Raw genomic sequence first — 14,267 nt, 5'->3', positions numbered from 1 at the left:
TAAAATAAAACAAACGTTATTAATATTCTACATTTTATTCATCGTGTCTACATATTTATTTCTCAACATAGTCCTCTGTGAGAGGACGCTCCATGTGTGGACGAACTCTTCGAATTCGACACTGTATTACAACACGCCGTTTCTCACGCACGCTACACACCGCCATGTTACATGCTACAAATCGGAGTCCACTAGTGGCAGAGGGCTGTACCCATGTAGACAGGAAGAATAAAAATATTGAATGTAAATAACTTTTGTTTTATTTAAAAAGCTTGAAGAGTTTTCAGATAAAAAATTCGGAGGCATTACTTTTCAGTAAGCCCTCGTATAAGTAGGCTTTCCCCTGTGCGCTTCAAACATGCAGAACATTTTATCTGCCGAATGTTTCTGTTTTAGTTTTTCCTGTTTTTAGTTGAGCCTGTGAAGGCAGATACTGTAATATGGAATATCCCCAATATTTTGTCCGCTTGGGAAGCCAGAATAACATCAGTTGGGCGTAGCCTGATAGCGATGGTAATGTTACCAATGACAGTGCCGCTGATGTGGAGTTACTATATATAGTTTCCCTAAATTCCTTCATCTAAGAGGACGATGTAAACATTCCAGAATTAGAATCAAGAACTGCTGCCAACAGGAGTAACTTAGTAGATATCCTCGGTGTAGCGGAGAAACTCAAATCACTTAATAAAGCCAAATCTTCCCTGTTCACACTGTAAACCAGTTAGATTCCTTTCATAGTATGCTGATATAACAGCCTCATACCTAGCAATCATATGCAATCGTTCGCTCTTCGGAAGTTCCGTACCTAAAGGCTGGGAAATTGATAGGTGCACAGGTCACACCAATACTCATGAAAGGAAATAGGAGACATAGACTGTTTCTCTCTGTGTCATTCTCAGTCTTACTGCATTTTTAAGTTCTATTACTAGCCTGCATTCATCGTCAAACCACTTATTTCGTGTATTACTTCTCATCCGGCTATGTCTTCCGCTGCCTCTTTCAGTGCTTTCTGGATCTTAGTCCATCTGTCTTGGATTCCCATTGTTTCCTCGCTGGGAGTCAGTGCGTCTCTAACTTTTGCTTGATATGCTTTCACAACTTCTGGGGTCACTCAGTTTTTCTGTGTCCCAGGTTGTATTTTTCTCCATTCCAGGTTTAGGTGTTACAGATAGTTTCTCTCTCACTACAGTTTTTACAGCATAGTGGTCTGAGTCACAGTTAGGGCCCCTGCAGCTCCTCACATCAATAACTGACGTGGCACGCCCTGCCTTTACTAACACATAGTCTATCTGATTGACTACTCCACTTGCATTTGATTTCCATGTTCCGAGACGTATTCTTTTATGTGAGAAACAGGTGATCCTGATGATTAGATTATTTCTGGCAGCAAACTGACATAAGATTTCTCTATTCTCGTTACTTTCTTCATGTAATGTGTATCTCCCAGACACTCTTCCATTACCGCTTCGCCCAAGCTGTGCATTAAAATCTCCCACAACTAAGAACAGATCATACTTTTGTACTTTACTGCATACCCTTTCTATATCTTCATAAAACTTTTCCTTTGTTTCTTCTTCTGCTTCTTCTGTTGGTGCGTATTCAGTTGTTACCGTTATTTCTCAATTTCCCTTTCACTCTGTCCTCTAAGTTTCATTTACGGCTTCAAATTCCCATATACTTTTGCCATCCTCCTTTGTCATTATGAATCCCGTTCCGGCTTGTCCTGTTCTTCTGTCTGTCCACTATACAGCAGAGAATACTGGGGCATATTTATCTCTTCTTGTCCTTGCCATCTTATTTCTTGCAGCGCTACAATGTTGTACTCGATTTCATGATCTCATCAAGTATTTCTTTCATTTTTCCAGGGGTCAACATTGCTCGTACATTTCATGTTACTATTGCCAAATCTTTTGTCCTTTTTCTTTGCCGAGGTCGTGTTTTTTGTGTCTCGTCCATCATCCGATGCTCTTATTGAAGTTCCGTAATATGTCATTTTTACAGTGTGGGGTTATCGGCCCCACGCCCAACCCCCATCTTGGAGGATCTGGATTTCTTTAGGGTTTACTCCCCTAGGGAGGTCGGCTTCCCTGCACAGAGCCCCCTCCCCCCTTCGTTATGTTGCGGGACACACTTCGTCTGCCTCTTCAGTAAAGACTTGTCCGGCTTGGGTGACCCTGCCAGTAGCTACGCTGCCGCCGGCATAGCTGTCGACTTCATCGGGGCATGCAAAGCCTCCCGGCCGGCACTGGAAGTGCCTACGATAAGGCGGTGTCCCCTGGGAGGGGAAAGACACGCTGTACTTTATCCTCAGCAGCAACAGAAGGCACTCTCTCTCGCTGACAGCAAACCGACACTTTAGTTTTAAAATGAAGGAAAAAAAAAAAACGAGCAGCCGCCACAGTGGGACCATGGAATGGTTCCATCAAAAGCAATCACCGCACGTATCAAGACATTCATCCCACTGGGAGACAAGACGGTGAATTCCTGTTTCGTAGCCGGCCGGAGTGACCGTGCGGTTCTAGGCGCTACAGTCTGGAACCGAGCGACCGCTACGGTCGCAGGTTCGAATCCTGCCTCGGGCATGGATGTGTGTGATGTCCTTAGGTTAGTTAGGTTTAATTTGTTCTAAGTTCTAGGCGTCTGATGACCTCAGAAGTTAAGTCGCATAGTGCTCAGAGCCATTTGAACCATTTTGAACCTGTTTCGTAGAACGCAGTCGGCCGCCGACGGATCCACAACCGCACCGACCCTTGCGCTTCCTCGTCCGACTGAAAACGACGTCCACGAATGTCTTTTTTCAAGTCGCCAAAGATGTAAGAATCACACGGTGAAAGATCCGGGCTGTACTGGAGATGCTGCTGTGTTACCCAACCAAATCGCTGAAGCAGACTTGGTCTCATTGGCAATGAGGGTTGCGGACATTATCGTGGAACAGTATAAGCCCGTCCTACAGCCCGACGGCAAACGGTAAAGCCAACTATGTAAATATCTCGCATCTCCCCCGGCAAAGAACTGCAAAGCTGTTCACACAAGTTCCGGTAAGGTCATGATGACCTTTTTTAACTGCAGGAATCCTATGGTAGTGGAGTTCCTCGAGCGCGGAACCACAATCCATGAACAACGCTATGAAGACACTTCGCACTAACTACGACGCACAATAACGTCAAAACGCCGAGGAATGCTGTCGGACGGAATAATCCTGTTGCACCATAACGCCCCCCCCCCCCCCCTCCCTCCCTCTACCAGCGCTCCCGCACATAGCCGATCGGTCGAAGGCCGGAAGCTACACTTCAGCTATTTGGTTGGGAAACACTGCAACAGTCTACGTACAACCCAGATCTTTCAAATCTTTGGCGATCTGAAGAAATACATGCGTGGACCTCAATTTCAGTAGGACGAGAAAGTGTAAGAGTCGGTGCGGTTGTGGATGCCTTAGCGGCCGACCGCGTTCTAGGAAACTACCTCTGATAGTTAAAAATGGTTCAAATGGCTGTGAGCACTATGGGACTCAACATCTGAGGTCATCAGTCCCCTAGAACTTAGAACTACTTAAACCTAACTAACCTAAGGACATCACACACATTCACGACCGAGGCAGGATTCGAACCTGCGACCGTAGCAGTCACGCGCTTCCGGACTGAAGTGCCTAGAACCGCACGGCCACCGCAGCCGACTCTGATAGTTAAGGTGGTACGGTAGCACGCGTTGCTGAGGAGGAGTCATGGATTATAAAGCAATGAAGCAATGAAGGGATGAAGTTTATAAATTAAAGTGAAGACAATGTCAGGGTCGTTAAAGTATGTCAGGATGGAGAAGCCGTCACTCATCTATGTGACACATACTATCGTCGCCAACTAACAAGGCACTTGACAGTTGTTTCCCCACCTCTCAGTTCACATGCGAATGTTATAGTTCATTTGGCGTTTCAGCGGCACGCCCGATTAAATAACGAATTTTTGCCGCTTAAATAAACTAGTACAATTGCATGGTCTGTGTTGTTTTCATATTAGGCGACACTAGAAGAGCAGCCGAATGATCACAGAGTTGTTTAACTAAAGAGACAGAAATACTCACGCGGCAGACATTCGAAGAAAGACACACAAATACCTCGCACGGAGACACGTAAGCGAGTGTCTTCCGGCGCTGTCTTCGAATGGTTCGGAAAGAAAAGATAATATAGGGTGTATTGAAGATTACTCTCTGCCGCACACTTCATAATTTTTCGCAACGTTTAAGCTATTTTGACGTAGCTCAGGTATTTAAACTTAAACCCTTAACAGTACTGCACCCATTCTGACTATAGAAAGAATCTTCGTTTTGTTCACGTAGGAAGCGTTTCAACATTTGTCGTATTACAGGATAATTAATGTGGAATGAGAGATTTATGGTTTAACTCTGCAGGCAGTCGAATCCAAGTGCAACGATACTATGCGAATTCCATTTTTTTTTATGAGTGCCACCTCTCATATTTATTATTCTTTGATGACAAAAATCAGCTATAGTTGAAAAATGTATACGATAAATGATTTGCATATATTGTCATAGTTTAATAATTAATCTGATCTGACAGTACATTTTATACCCAAGCGCGCAGGAAAATTAAAACGTGCAAATAAATATTTAGCGGTTTAAGAACCACTGTAGAGGATTAGATCCACTACTTCTTTAATCTTCCTAGTACACTTGTTTTATCACCTAAACAATATTCATTAATAGAAACTTGGCATTATGAACAACAATGAAAATTCCATTGACAAGTAGTCTGTATTTAAAGAATGACTAATTAAGCAAATTACAATTAATTTACACATGATACGATTAAATTTTTTTTATTGGGCTTCAAGTTTACGTTATTCACCCTAGAAGTGCTTCATTATGACTACTGTTAGTCTACACAATGCGTTACTCTAGCGCAGCATTAACAGTGCAAATAATTAAAATTGTTTCAGCATTTCTATAGCAGAACAAAAGAAGCAGAGAAGGATACAGGGATATAGGGCATAGATTAAAGTGTTCAATCTTTTAAGCCGAAAGTACATCATCTGCAGACAGCAGTAATCATTCGTTCCCCTGTAGGCTTTTTGTTCTCTGCATCAGCCGAACCCTCATTTTGTTTTTTATTGTTTCTGCTCCTGAAGAGCGTCGACCTGCGTATGTTTCTCTGAGCAGCCGCTAGATGGCAGAGGCGGCGCTTCCCCCAGCAATGTCGCCCTGAGAGAGCGGGCGTACAGCTGTCTCGTATTTACTGTGTGAATGGCGTCGGTTGTTGTGGTATTAATGCGGATGTGTGACAGATGTCGCACTTTCGGGTACTTTTAGGAACAGATCATAAATTACGATGTCTTGTAAGTGTTCGGAAAGCGTAAAGATGTTTTACCGATGTTATGGACAGTGTTTCCACTAGTGAAGGCAAGTGCCGAGACATGAAATGACAACTTGGGAGTGTTCGGAGACACAGCTATGAATCTCAGCGGGGCCGTGCTCTTCTGTCTTTTCCTGGCAGCGAATTCGGACGAGGAAACTTCAGGAGGTAAGCCTGCTTTTTAACACGTCTGAAAGCGATCAATACCACGCGGCATGTCCACTGACTGCATGAGCAACTTTAACTAACAAAGGAACCAGTTTATTCGTAGCCACTTTAGCCTGTGCACATAAAACCGCAAAACATTTATTTTTTGAATGAATCATGCGGAGTTTCAGTCATGAAAGTAATCGTCGAGCATCCTTTCTCAGTTACATTGACACACATGCCCCGCATCTCGCATGTGCAACCTCGTAAATTTTTCATAATGCACGCGGGGCGTTTGCCGTCACTTGCTGACAACTCCTGTCTTTACTACAGTAATCCTCTGCACTTTACTTTTTATCCTTGTTTTTGTTACTGTATACGTAAACTTTAAGCTATTTTGTTTCTGTACTTATATTTTGGTTTCATTCATTCCATAGCAAGTCACTTTTAAGACAATCGTACTTACTAATAAATAATTTGGCTTTTTTTAACGGTGTTGTCTGCAGCATTTGTGCGAAATATATTTAACAAATATTTTACTGACAATAATATAATTAGTTGTATTCTCGATTTCCAAACTAATATACATGATTGCTGGTAGATACTTTGACAAATAGACGTTTGTGCAAGATTTTGGCTCGATTCTTTAGTAAATTGTGTAGTTTTTGTTTTATTACTGTCTACTATAACTGAAGCGTACATATACACTTAGAGTATAGTGGGCTGCAACACCACCTGATAAGTGACTGTTAAAGACTTGACGAAAATATACACTCGATAATTGGTGCTGTCTTGGTTGTCAACTTGTTATACGATTTTCTTTTCACGAATCCGTAAGCGAAATTAATTGCTGCTAATACAGCTGACCATTCATAATTTCGCGGTTAAGCTACTCTAGGTGACGCACGAGAGCAAAGACTCAGCAGAGTAGGAGAACTAAGCCCGTTTCCAATTCTCCGGCGTGCTGCAATGAGATGCACAGTGTTGCAGTGGCGAGAATATCTTGCGTTGTAAGAAAACGCCCACGTTGTTCTGCATTCCTACAAGTTAATTTTTTCTGTGTTTGATATTCGTTAATCATCGGTAACAGTTGATTTTTTTTTCCCCTTTCTGACAAGGGATTATTAGTTTGTACCCACACTGCATGTATGCCACAATAAGCAAGTGGGGAAAAATGATAGCTTGTTTTGGATGCAGTTCATGGCAGTATTTTACTCTTCAGATATGGTATTGAAGTGAGCTATTGAGAATCTGTAGCGAAGAAAATGATCCATATCTGGGTACGCTGTCCGGGCGAAACATTAACTTCGGGTCACTACACAGAAGCAATTACGAGTATAGCACAGTTCTCGTAAAATTAGAAATGTGTAAAGTAGTTCTTTATGCATGCATACAGACTGTGATCTGTGCGTGTTATAGTTCATATGTCATTACGCGTATCGAACCTTCTCTGTACATCATCGTGAAATCATTCCACTGACATTAATACATGCCTATAAGTTGAGTGATGTGTAGGACTTGTCTGTCCAGTGTTCCGCATTGTTGTCGCTGCTGCTTATTGGTCCCTCTCAGCTACGTGCTTTAAGAATATAACTTTCTTTATAGTACCGAACTGATCCACGTCTTCAACTGTAAAATATGTTCAGTTATCCATACTGGCTAAAGAATAATAAATCTGACGCACAATTTAATTTTCGTTGTACAGTAAAAGGCATAGTATCATCTAAGATGGAAGCAGAGTATGGGATGCAAAACAGAGTAAATATCTGAGCTGGTCTTGTTTTGCTTTCTTCAAAAAGGTCAAGGTTCAATTGCCACTTTACGGTAGACTAGAGACCATTTTTTAATTAGATGATTTTTCTATTTCATTTAATTCCTTCAAATACTAGCTGGGCCCTTGAATAATGAAAATAGCAATACGGCATCACATAATGAGCGTTACTCGGACGTGTTAAATTAGCAAAATTTTGTAAAGTTACTAATTCCTAATGCTTGTATACTGTTCAGTCATATTAATGTGACCACCGACTATGTTCGACATTCGTTGTCGTAATGCGGAAACGGAGCGAAACGTCTGAAAGCAAACACACTGCAACAATCGCCGAAAGGCACCAGGCCGGAGGAAGGAGTATTATGGTCTGGGGAATGTTTCCGTGGCATTCTCTGGGTCGTTTCGTCATTGTGGAAGGCATAGTGGAGCAACGGAAGTATGCATCTATCATTGGGAAACATGTCCACTCCTACATACAGTTTGTTTTTCCTCGGCACGAGCGCGGGGTAGCCGCGCGGTCTTAGACGCCTTGTCACGGTCCGTGTGGCTCCACCCTTCGGAGGTTCGAGTCATCCCTCGGGCATGTGTGTGTGTGTGTGTGTGTGTGTGTGTGTGTGTGTGTGTGTGTGTGTCTTCTTTAGCGTAAGCTAATTTAAGTTAGATTAAATAGTGTCTAAGCTTAGGGACCGATGACCACAGCAGTCTGGTCCCATAAGACATTACCACAAATTTCCAATATTGCCTCGGCACGATGGCATCTACCAGCAGGAAAGTGCAACGTATCACACAGCTCGTAGTGCACGTGTGTGGTTCGAAGATCACCAGGAAGAGTTTACCGTGCTCCCCTGGCTACCAAACTCTTGACATTTAAACCCAGTCGAAGTTCTATGGGTCCATCTTGAGTGGGCTGTATGCGCTGTGGGTGCTCAACCGAGAAACCTAGAGCAGCAGATCACGGTGCTGGAGTCGGCATAGCTCCATATCCCTGTCAGAACCATTCAGAACTTCATCGCTTCCTTTCCTGGACGTCTCGCAGCAGTCCGCGCTGCGAAAGGTGGTTATTAAGGCATCTGACCACATTAATGTTGTTGGTCAGTGTAGCTACGTGGGTTCTTTGCTGTGCTCTTCGACTGTCCTATCTACCTGGATATGGTGTTTACATATTTCTCTGGACTTAGTCAAATGCCAAACAGATCCAATTTGTTGCATGATTAATTGTTAACATAACACGCTCATTGAAGATTACACACTCTACGGTCGGATAATGATACTATCAATCCCCCACGTTGATTCATCTGGACTGAATCATGAAGACGAAAACAAAAAATGCAACACTGGATAAGAATCTAGAAAAACCAATTTTATTTTATAAAGAATAACGCTGAATTGTCATACTTCAGTATTCAGAGGATGTGTGTTCTAAACCACACCAATGTTTCTACTTTGTAGTACATTGTTGTTCGTGCAGGCAGTAATCTGATCCCTCATTAGTCAAGTCATCAAATTATAAGCCGTAGGAAAATCTTAGTTTGGATATAGCCGAGGAAATCATGTTTCTACCACACGCCCACAATTATCTGGTGGGCAAAACGAATTAACTTTAAGCTTGAACACCTTTATTGATGTTTTACAGTTTTAAATAAGCCTCTCTTACGCATTCATGCACGAAATTTGTTAGAATGACGTTTAACATCTGTAGCGAAATTATTTACACAAGAACAATGAAGAAAATCAGGCATGGTCCTCTTAAACGCATCTGGGCTTAATTTATATAGGAAAATGTATGTAAAATCTGATGGCATGAAGGAGATATTTAACACCACTGTTCCGGAATCTGGGTCTGTTCTAATGACTGTTCCACTGCCCGCAATTTCCTGCGTGTATACACAGTAGCAGAAGTACACTTCCTTGTAAGATAGGAAGAATATGTCCCATTGGATCGTAGGATCTTTTGTCACATACCGTGCCTTTTAACCCTGACAAATGTTTGTTCGCTAAAATTTCAAATTTGCACCGTCGTCGGAATTCCATGTTGAACTGTGTGCATACTGTAATTGGCTAGTGAGACAGACTTCGTGTTGAAGCCAAGAGCAAATCACTCATGTAGGACCATGACTTGTAAATCACAGTTATGTTGAAACCGACCTTAATGTCGTGCTTGCTTTATTTTAACATAGTACAGCAGCCAGGCGGCGACATGTGCTTGCATATAGCCGGAGATACGGTGGCAGACTTGGGAATGACCACGCTCTGGTAAGCTCACAGGTACAGTGCTCTTCAGGTCTGTGCGGACGATTTATCGTCTAGTACTCTTCGTTTATAGAAATTTATTGCCTCGAAACTACTCAGTCTGTTGTGGATTGGTTTGTGTGTTGTATAATGGGAACTCTGGGGCTAGGGGAACTCTTGACGACTGCCAGTGGAGAATCAGCTTATTCCTAGTGTGAATACTACCGAACAGTTAAAACGAAGCATTTTAAGAATTACGACGAGATGCGGCTACATAATGAGTTCATGGACGCGACTAAACATCCAGACCAACCGAACTGACAGCTTTAGGAAAAAGCAGCAAATAAAAAACTCGCCAGTATCACATGGGACACACATCTACGCACCCAAAGATGAGATACCAAAAAGCAATGGCGAGGAATCCGTTACGATATGCAAATATGCGACTGAGACGATAAACTGAAGAAGGTATGATGTGGACCAGCTAGAGAAAGGAGAGAAAAAAAATGCTGAGGAAAATACTGGAGCCTAAAAGAGATGGTGAAAGCGAAGGTCTAGGAAAGAACTGTACTGGACCATGAAAACAGCGTAAGGAGGAATCAGACTGTGAAAGACAGTATGCCTGTTGGGGGACATACTATCAGGATGATCATGGATAGAGCTGACCAAAATAGAATGTGAGACAATGGGTAGGACAAGAGGAAAGCCAGAGAAGGATACAGGAAATGGACAGTGAGCCACCAGTGCTGCAGCCAAGAGATGATGATACTGAGCAGCTCATATGAAGAACTAGAGAGAAGCCAGGAGAGGATAACATTGTTCTGGAACGATAAGGGGAAAAGCCAGTACACGAAGCGGTTATTCATGATTCTACAGAGGTCGTAACTGAAAGAAGGAAAATGTCAGACGACTAGGAGGGAGAACGGCCAGCATTCAGGTGTCCCCATTTTTGTAGATTGCACATCAAACTACTCAGACAATTGCAGAGCAATTCAGTTCGTCTGGCTGTGCTGGCTGTGTTGTAGGCAAATTGGTCCATATGATATGACAGTAGGTTCTTCTGCTGAAAAAAAAAACTCCAGTAAGAGACTTTGCAAGTCGTATAGAGAACTTGTCTTATCCCGTCATATACTCTGCGTGAAAATACCCCTATCAGCTGCCTGACAGTTGTCCCATTTGACAAGCACGATGCATAGACTTTCCCCCTCTGATCAGGGTGTGCCGCGACTGATCAATCCAGGCTCAGTCCTTTCTTGGTCAGAGCGTTCAATGCGCCCATGCTACTCTGTGACCTGTATGTGTGAGTACAAGTGTTGGGTCGTGGACTCTGTACCCCATAACGAGGAGATGCTGAGTGATTTGCAGTGTATCCCGTCTATGGTCTGTTACAATGCGTGATAGTCGCTAGCAACATGTGAAATCAACACTTTGTTGCCCGCGGCAGTTGTCTCTTGCTGCTGTGCTTTTCCTGAATCGAGTTACCATGGGTGTAGCTTTAACACTGTGGCACTTGAACAGCTCAATCCCAACACGACTTAGGATATTCAGTGGCCCATATGTCGGGCACCCACGATCTACCTGCGATCGTCTTGTCAATCCTGCGCTCGGCCGGCAAACCGACGACCGGCGCTAGAGCTGAAGATGCCGCAAGTATTTGACACACCAAACTACCCCAGTCGTGGCAACAGGAGCGTTATCTCTTAACACATCGGCTGTGTCAAATTCAGTTCCTCGTGAGTCTGTAAGGCGATTTCAGTTTCAAGTACACGAAACATTTAGGCCCTAGTTAGGCCTGTGTCATTTTAACCTTCATCGATGACCGGTATGAAGCACTAAGCATAAGACCTGTTTACGATGAGCCCGCTCTTGGTTGAGCTTGCGCTCTCCGCACCGATGTTTTTCACACGGTAGTATGGGTTACTGACAGAACTTCCTTCGCGCGGACCATCGAAAAGCGTCTAATAGGGCTCTAGGAAAATTGCATTAAACTTACGCGCATCCACCTGATCTTCACAGTGCCTCGATGTTGGCAAACACTTAAATTATATCGAAAGATAAGGTGGGAAACTGTGATAGATACACCCAGTGGCTGTTTATATCCTACATGCTGCACGATTACTGGTTGACAAATACGTGCTTCACTTGGAATATCACAGTGTTGTACAATGACACGCACAAAGATTGCCCGGCCAGAATAATTTAGAGTCCAAGAACAGAGCATTGCGCATGCCCAAGTACAGAAGTGCCAGTGTTCACAAATCTAGCGATCCGTGGAGCTTCAGCAAGGTTTTTACATCCTCAGATTAAGCGATATAATAGTTTGGATACAGTATACGTCGAGAATCATTGCAGTTCCACATCTGTTTCAATGGCGGACTGGATAGGCTGGCGGTTTACGAAAGGACGAGCGTTCGAATCTAACTGGAGTCCACTGTCATTATTTTTATTTAGACCTGTGCAGGTAATATTTTAAATCTTAACTCGCTACAAATTATGCAGTTGTAGGCTTTTCTAGGTGCCACAGTCTGTCAAGATTTCATTTTATAGAAGTCGAACCTTTAAGCAAAGAGACAAATGTTCATAGTAAAAATATTGTAAATGGATGTATTTATTTGGAATTTCTTCGACCGCCACCTGGTATCTGTACAGTTTTCAGCTACGAGAAACGTATCAGATGATTGGCATACGTCATGGGTCTGCTTCAAAATGGCTGATGTAAATGTTTGCGAGTGAAAGATTGCTCTCTTTGAAAACGGTGTTAGTGCATTTGAGGCAGGACGTCATTACGGTGTTGATGCTTCCACAGCAAGGAGATGGATTTGACGATTTAGGGATAATGGTGAGGTAGCGAGACGTCCAACACCTGGAAGACAAAGATTCTCTACAAGGAGACAAGATGAAGAATTGGTCTGGGCGGCCCAGAATGCTCCTTTGTCGCTCATCCGGGAAGTAAGGAGAGCTTCACATTTACCAGACTCGTGGAGAACTTGTCTTAGAAGATTAAAGGACCATGGAATCAGATGCTCTTATCAAAGAACCGTTGTCTGACGAAGAAGCCGTGGATACACTTGCAATTGTGAGTTCCTGAGAAGGTGTCGATTGAAGGAAAGTCCTTTTATCCGACGAGTGCACAATTGAGTCCCCGAGCAGAGGTCCTGCTCATGTTTACCGCACAGATAAAAATGGTTCAAATGGCTCTGAGTACTATGGGACTTAAGATCTGTGGTCATCAGTCCCCTAGAACTTAGAACTACTTAAACCTAACTAACCTAAGGACATCACACACAGCCATGCCCGAGGCAGGATTCGAACCTGCGACCGCACAGATAAGCAACGACATGACTCGCGCTTCGTGGCCACACACGCTAGAAGCTGACGCATAAGCGTGAAATGTTGGTGCTGAATGTCTTATGTGGATGCAGGAACTTGTGCAAGACAAGTTCAGTTCAGCATGCTATGAACATTTCCTTGAAAATGTAACCATCCATGGAGGTCGACTGTGGTACCCCGAAGCACGTCTCACTTACCAACGTGATAATCATCCATCACACACTAGCATTAGGATGCAGAGCTGGTTTCAAAGGAGGGAGAATGTTATTCATTGCCTTGCGTGGCCGCCAAATTCACCTGTCTCAATCCGATAGAGCACGTTAGGCTCATCTTAAGAAGACTCTGCGGGACAATTTGCCAGACCTTCCTCCGGTGACTGTTAATGCCCCACGGGACTTGGTTCATTCTTCATGGGAGAGAACTGCTGTGAATGAGGACTTTTTCCATAGATTTGTCAATTCTGTGCCTCGAAAGTTTCCAAGCTGTTCTTGATGCCAATGGCACGTGACAAAATACTGGGGCTAAGCGTAGTCTACTCTTCATTTTGTATTATTTCATTTTTCTGTCCGCCCACGGTAGCTGAGTGGTCAGCGCGACAGAATGTCAATCCTAAGGGCCCGTGTCCGATTCCCGACTGGGTCAGAGATTTTCTCCGCCCTGGGACTGGGTGTTGTTTTGTCCTAATCATCATCATTTCATCCCCATCGACGCGCAAATGCCGAGGTGGCGTCAAATCGAAAGATTTGCACCCTGCGAACGTTCTACCCGACGGGAGGTCCTAGTCACACGACATTTACATTTATTTATTTCATTTTTCTGTAAAAGGCCTACATAGTTATTAGGCCAACAATATTAATTTCAAAATACAAATCTACTTGCTACTATATTATTTGTATTTTTTGGGAGGTCATACGAATATCACCCTCCAAGGAAGATTATTTGTATCTTTATGGGAGGTCAAATGAATACCACACTCCAAGGAAGTTTATTTTCTTCGGCGGTCAGATGAATATCACCATCCAAGCATGATTATTTTTGTTATGAGAGATGTGATAAATATTTCGTTTCAAGGAAGATTTTTTTTAGACATCAAATTCTCAAACCATAATTAGTTATTTACCGAAGACAGTCCTGCAAAAAGTAAAAAGAAAATATACTTTAACAACAAAAAATAAATAAAGCACAATACATTTGCGAGGTGATACAAAAAAACTGCAGTGAGATTCGGTCCGACACATACTACAGCTACCAATACAGTAAGCTGACACGCTACGAAGGAGCTAAACATCTCATCTTTTTAGTGTAACAGTCGAATACGGCTACCGTAGCTGAACGAATATTAAAATGGAAACGGATCCTGCAAGGCACATCCGCTCGCTCGTGTAAACCGCGAGTAAGGACTTACAAAAATATGCCAATCAACCGATA

The 14,267-nt window shown here is 43.1% G+C and overlaps 1 protein-coding gene across 2 annotated transcripts in view; it reads left to right on the top strand.

The window, feature by feature from the left end:
• Positions 1-5,211: 5,211 nt before the first annotated feature.
• LOC124555084 (tyrosine-protein phosphatase 99A) overlaps positions 5,212-14,267 on the top strand; it is a 490,245-nt gene continuing 481,189 nt past the window's right edge. For both annotated transcript variants that reach the window (XM_047128877.1, XM_047128878.1), the window contains exon 1: positions 5,212-5,530. In XM_047128877.1, the coding sequence (XP_046984833.1) occupies positions 5,461-5,530 (70 nt within the window). In that variant the 5' untranslated portion in view covers positions 5,212-5,460. The remainder of the gene's footprint in view (positions 5,531-14,267) is intronic.

Source organism: Schistocerca americana, chromosome X, assembly GCF_021461395.2.
Source record: "Schistocerca americana isolate TAMUIC-IGC-003095 chromosome X, iqSchAmer2.1, whole genome shotgun sequence".
In the NCBI taxonomy this organism is placed as follows: domain Eukaryota; kingdom Metazoa; phylum Arthropoda; class Insecta; order Orthoptera; family Acrididae; genus Schistocerca; species Schistocerca americana.
Note: the sequence above shows the minus strand (reverse complement) of the source record. Positions and strands in the feature narration are given on the sequence as shown.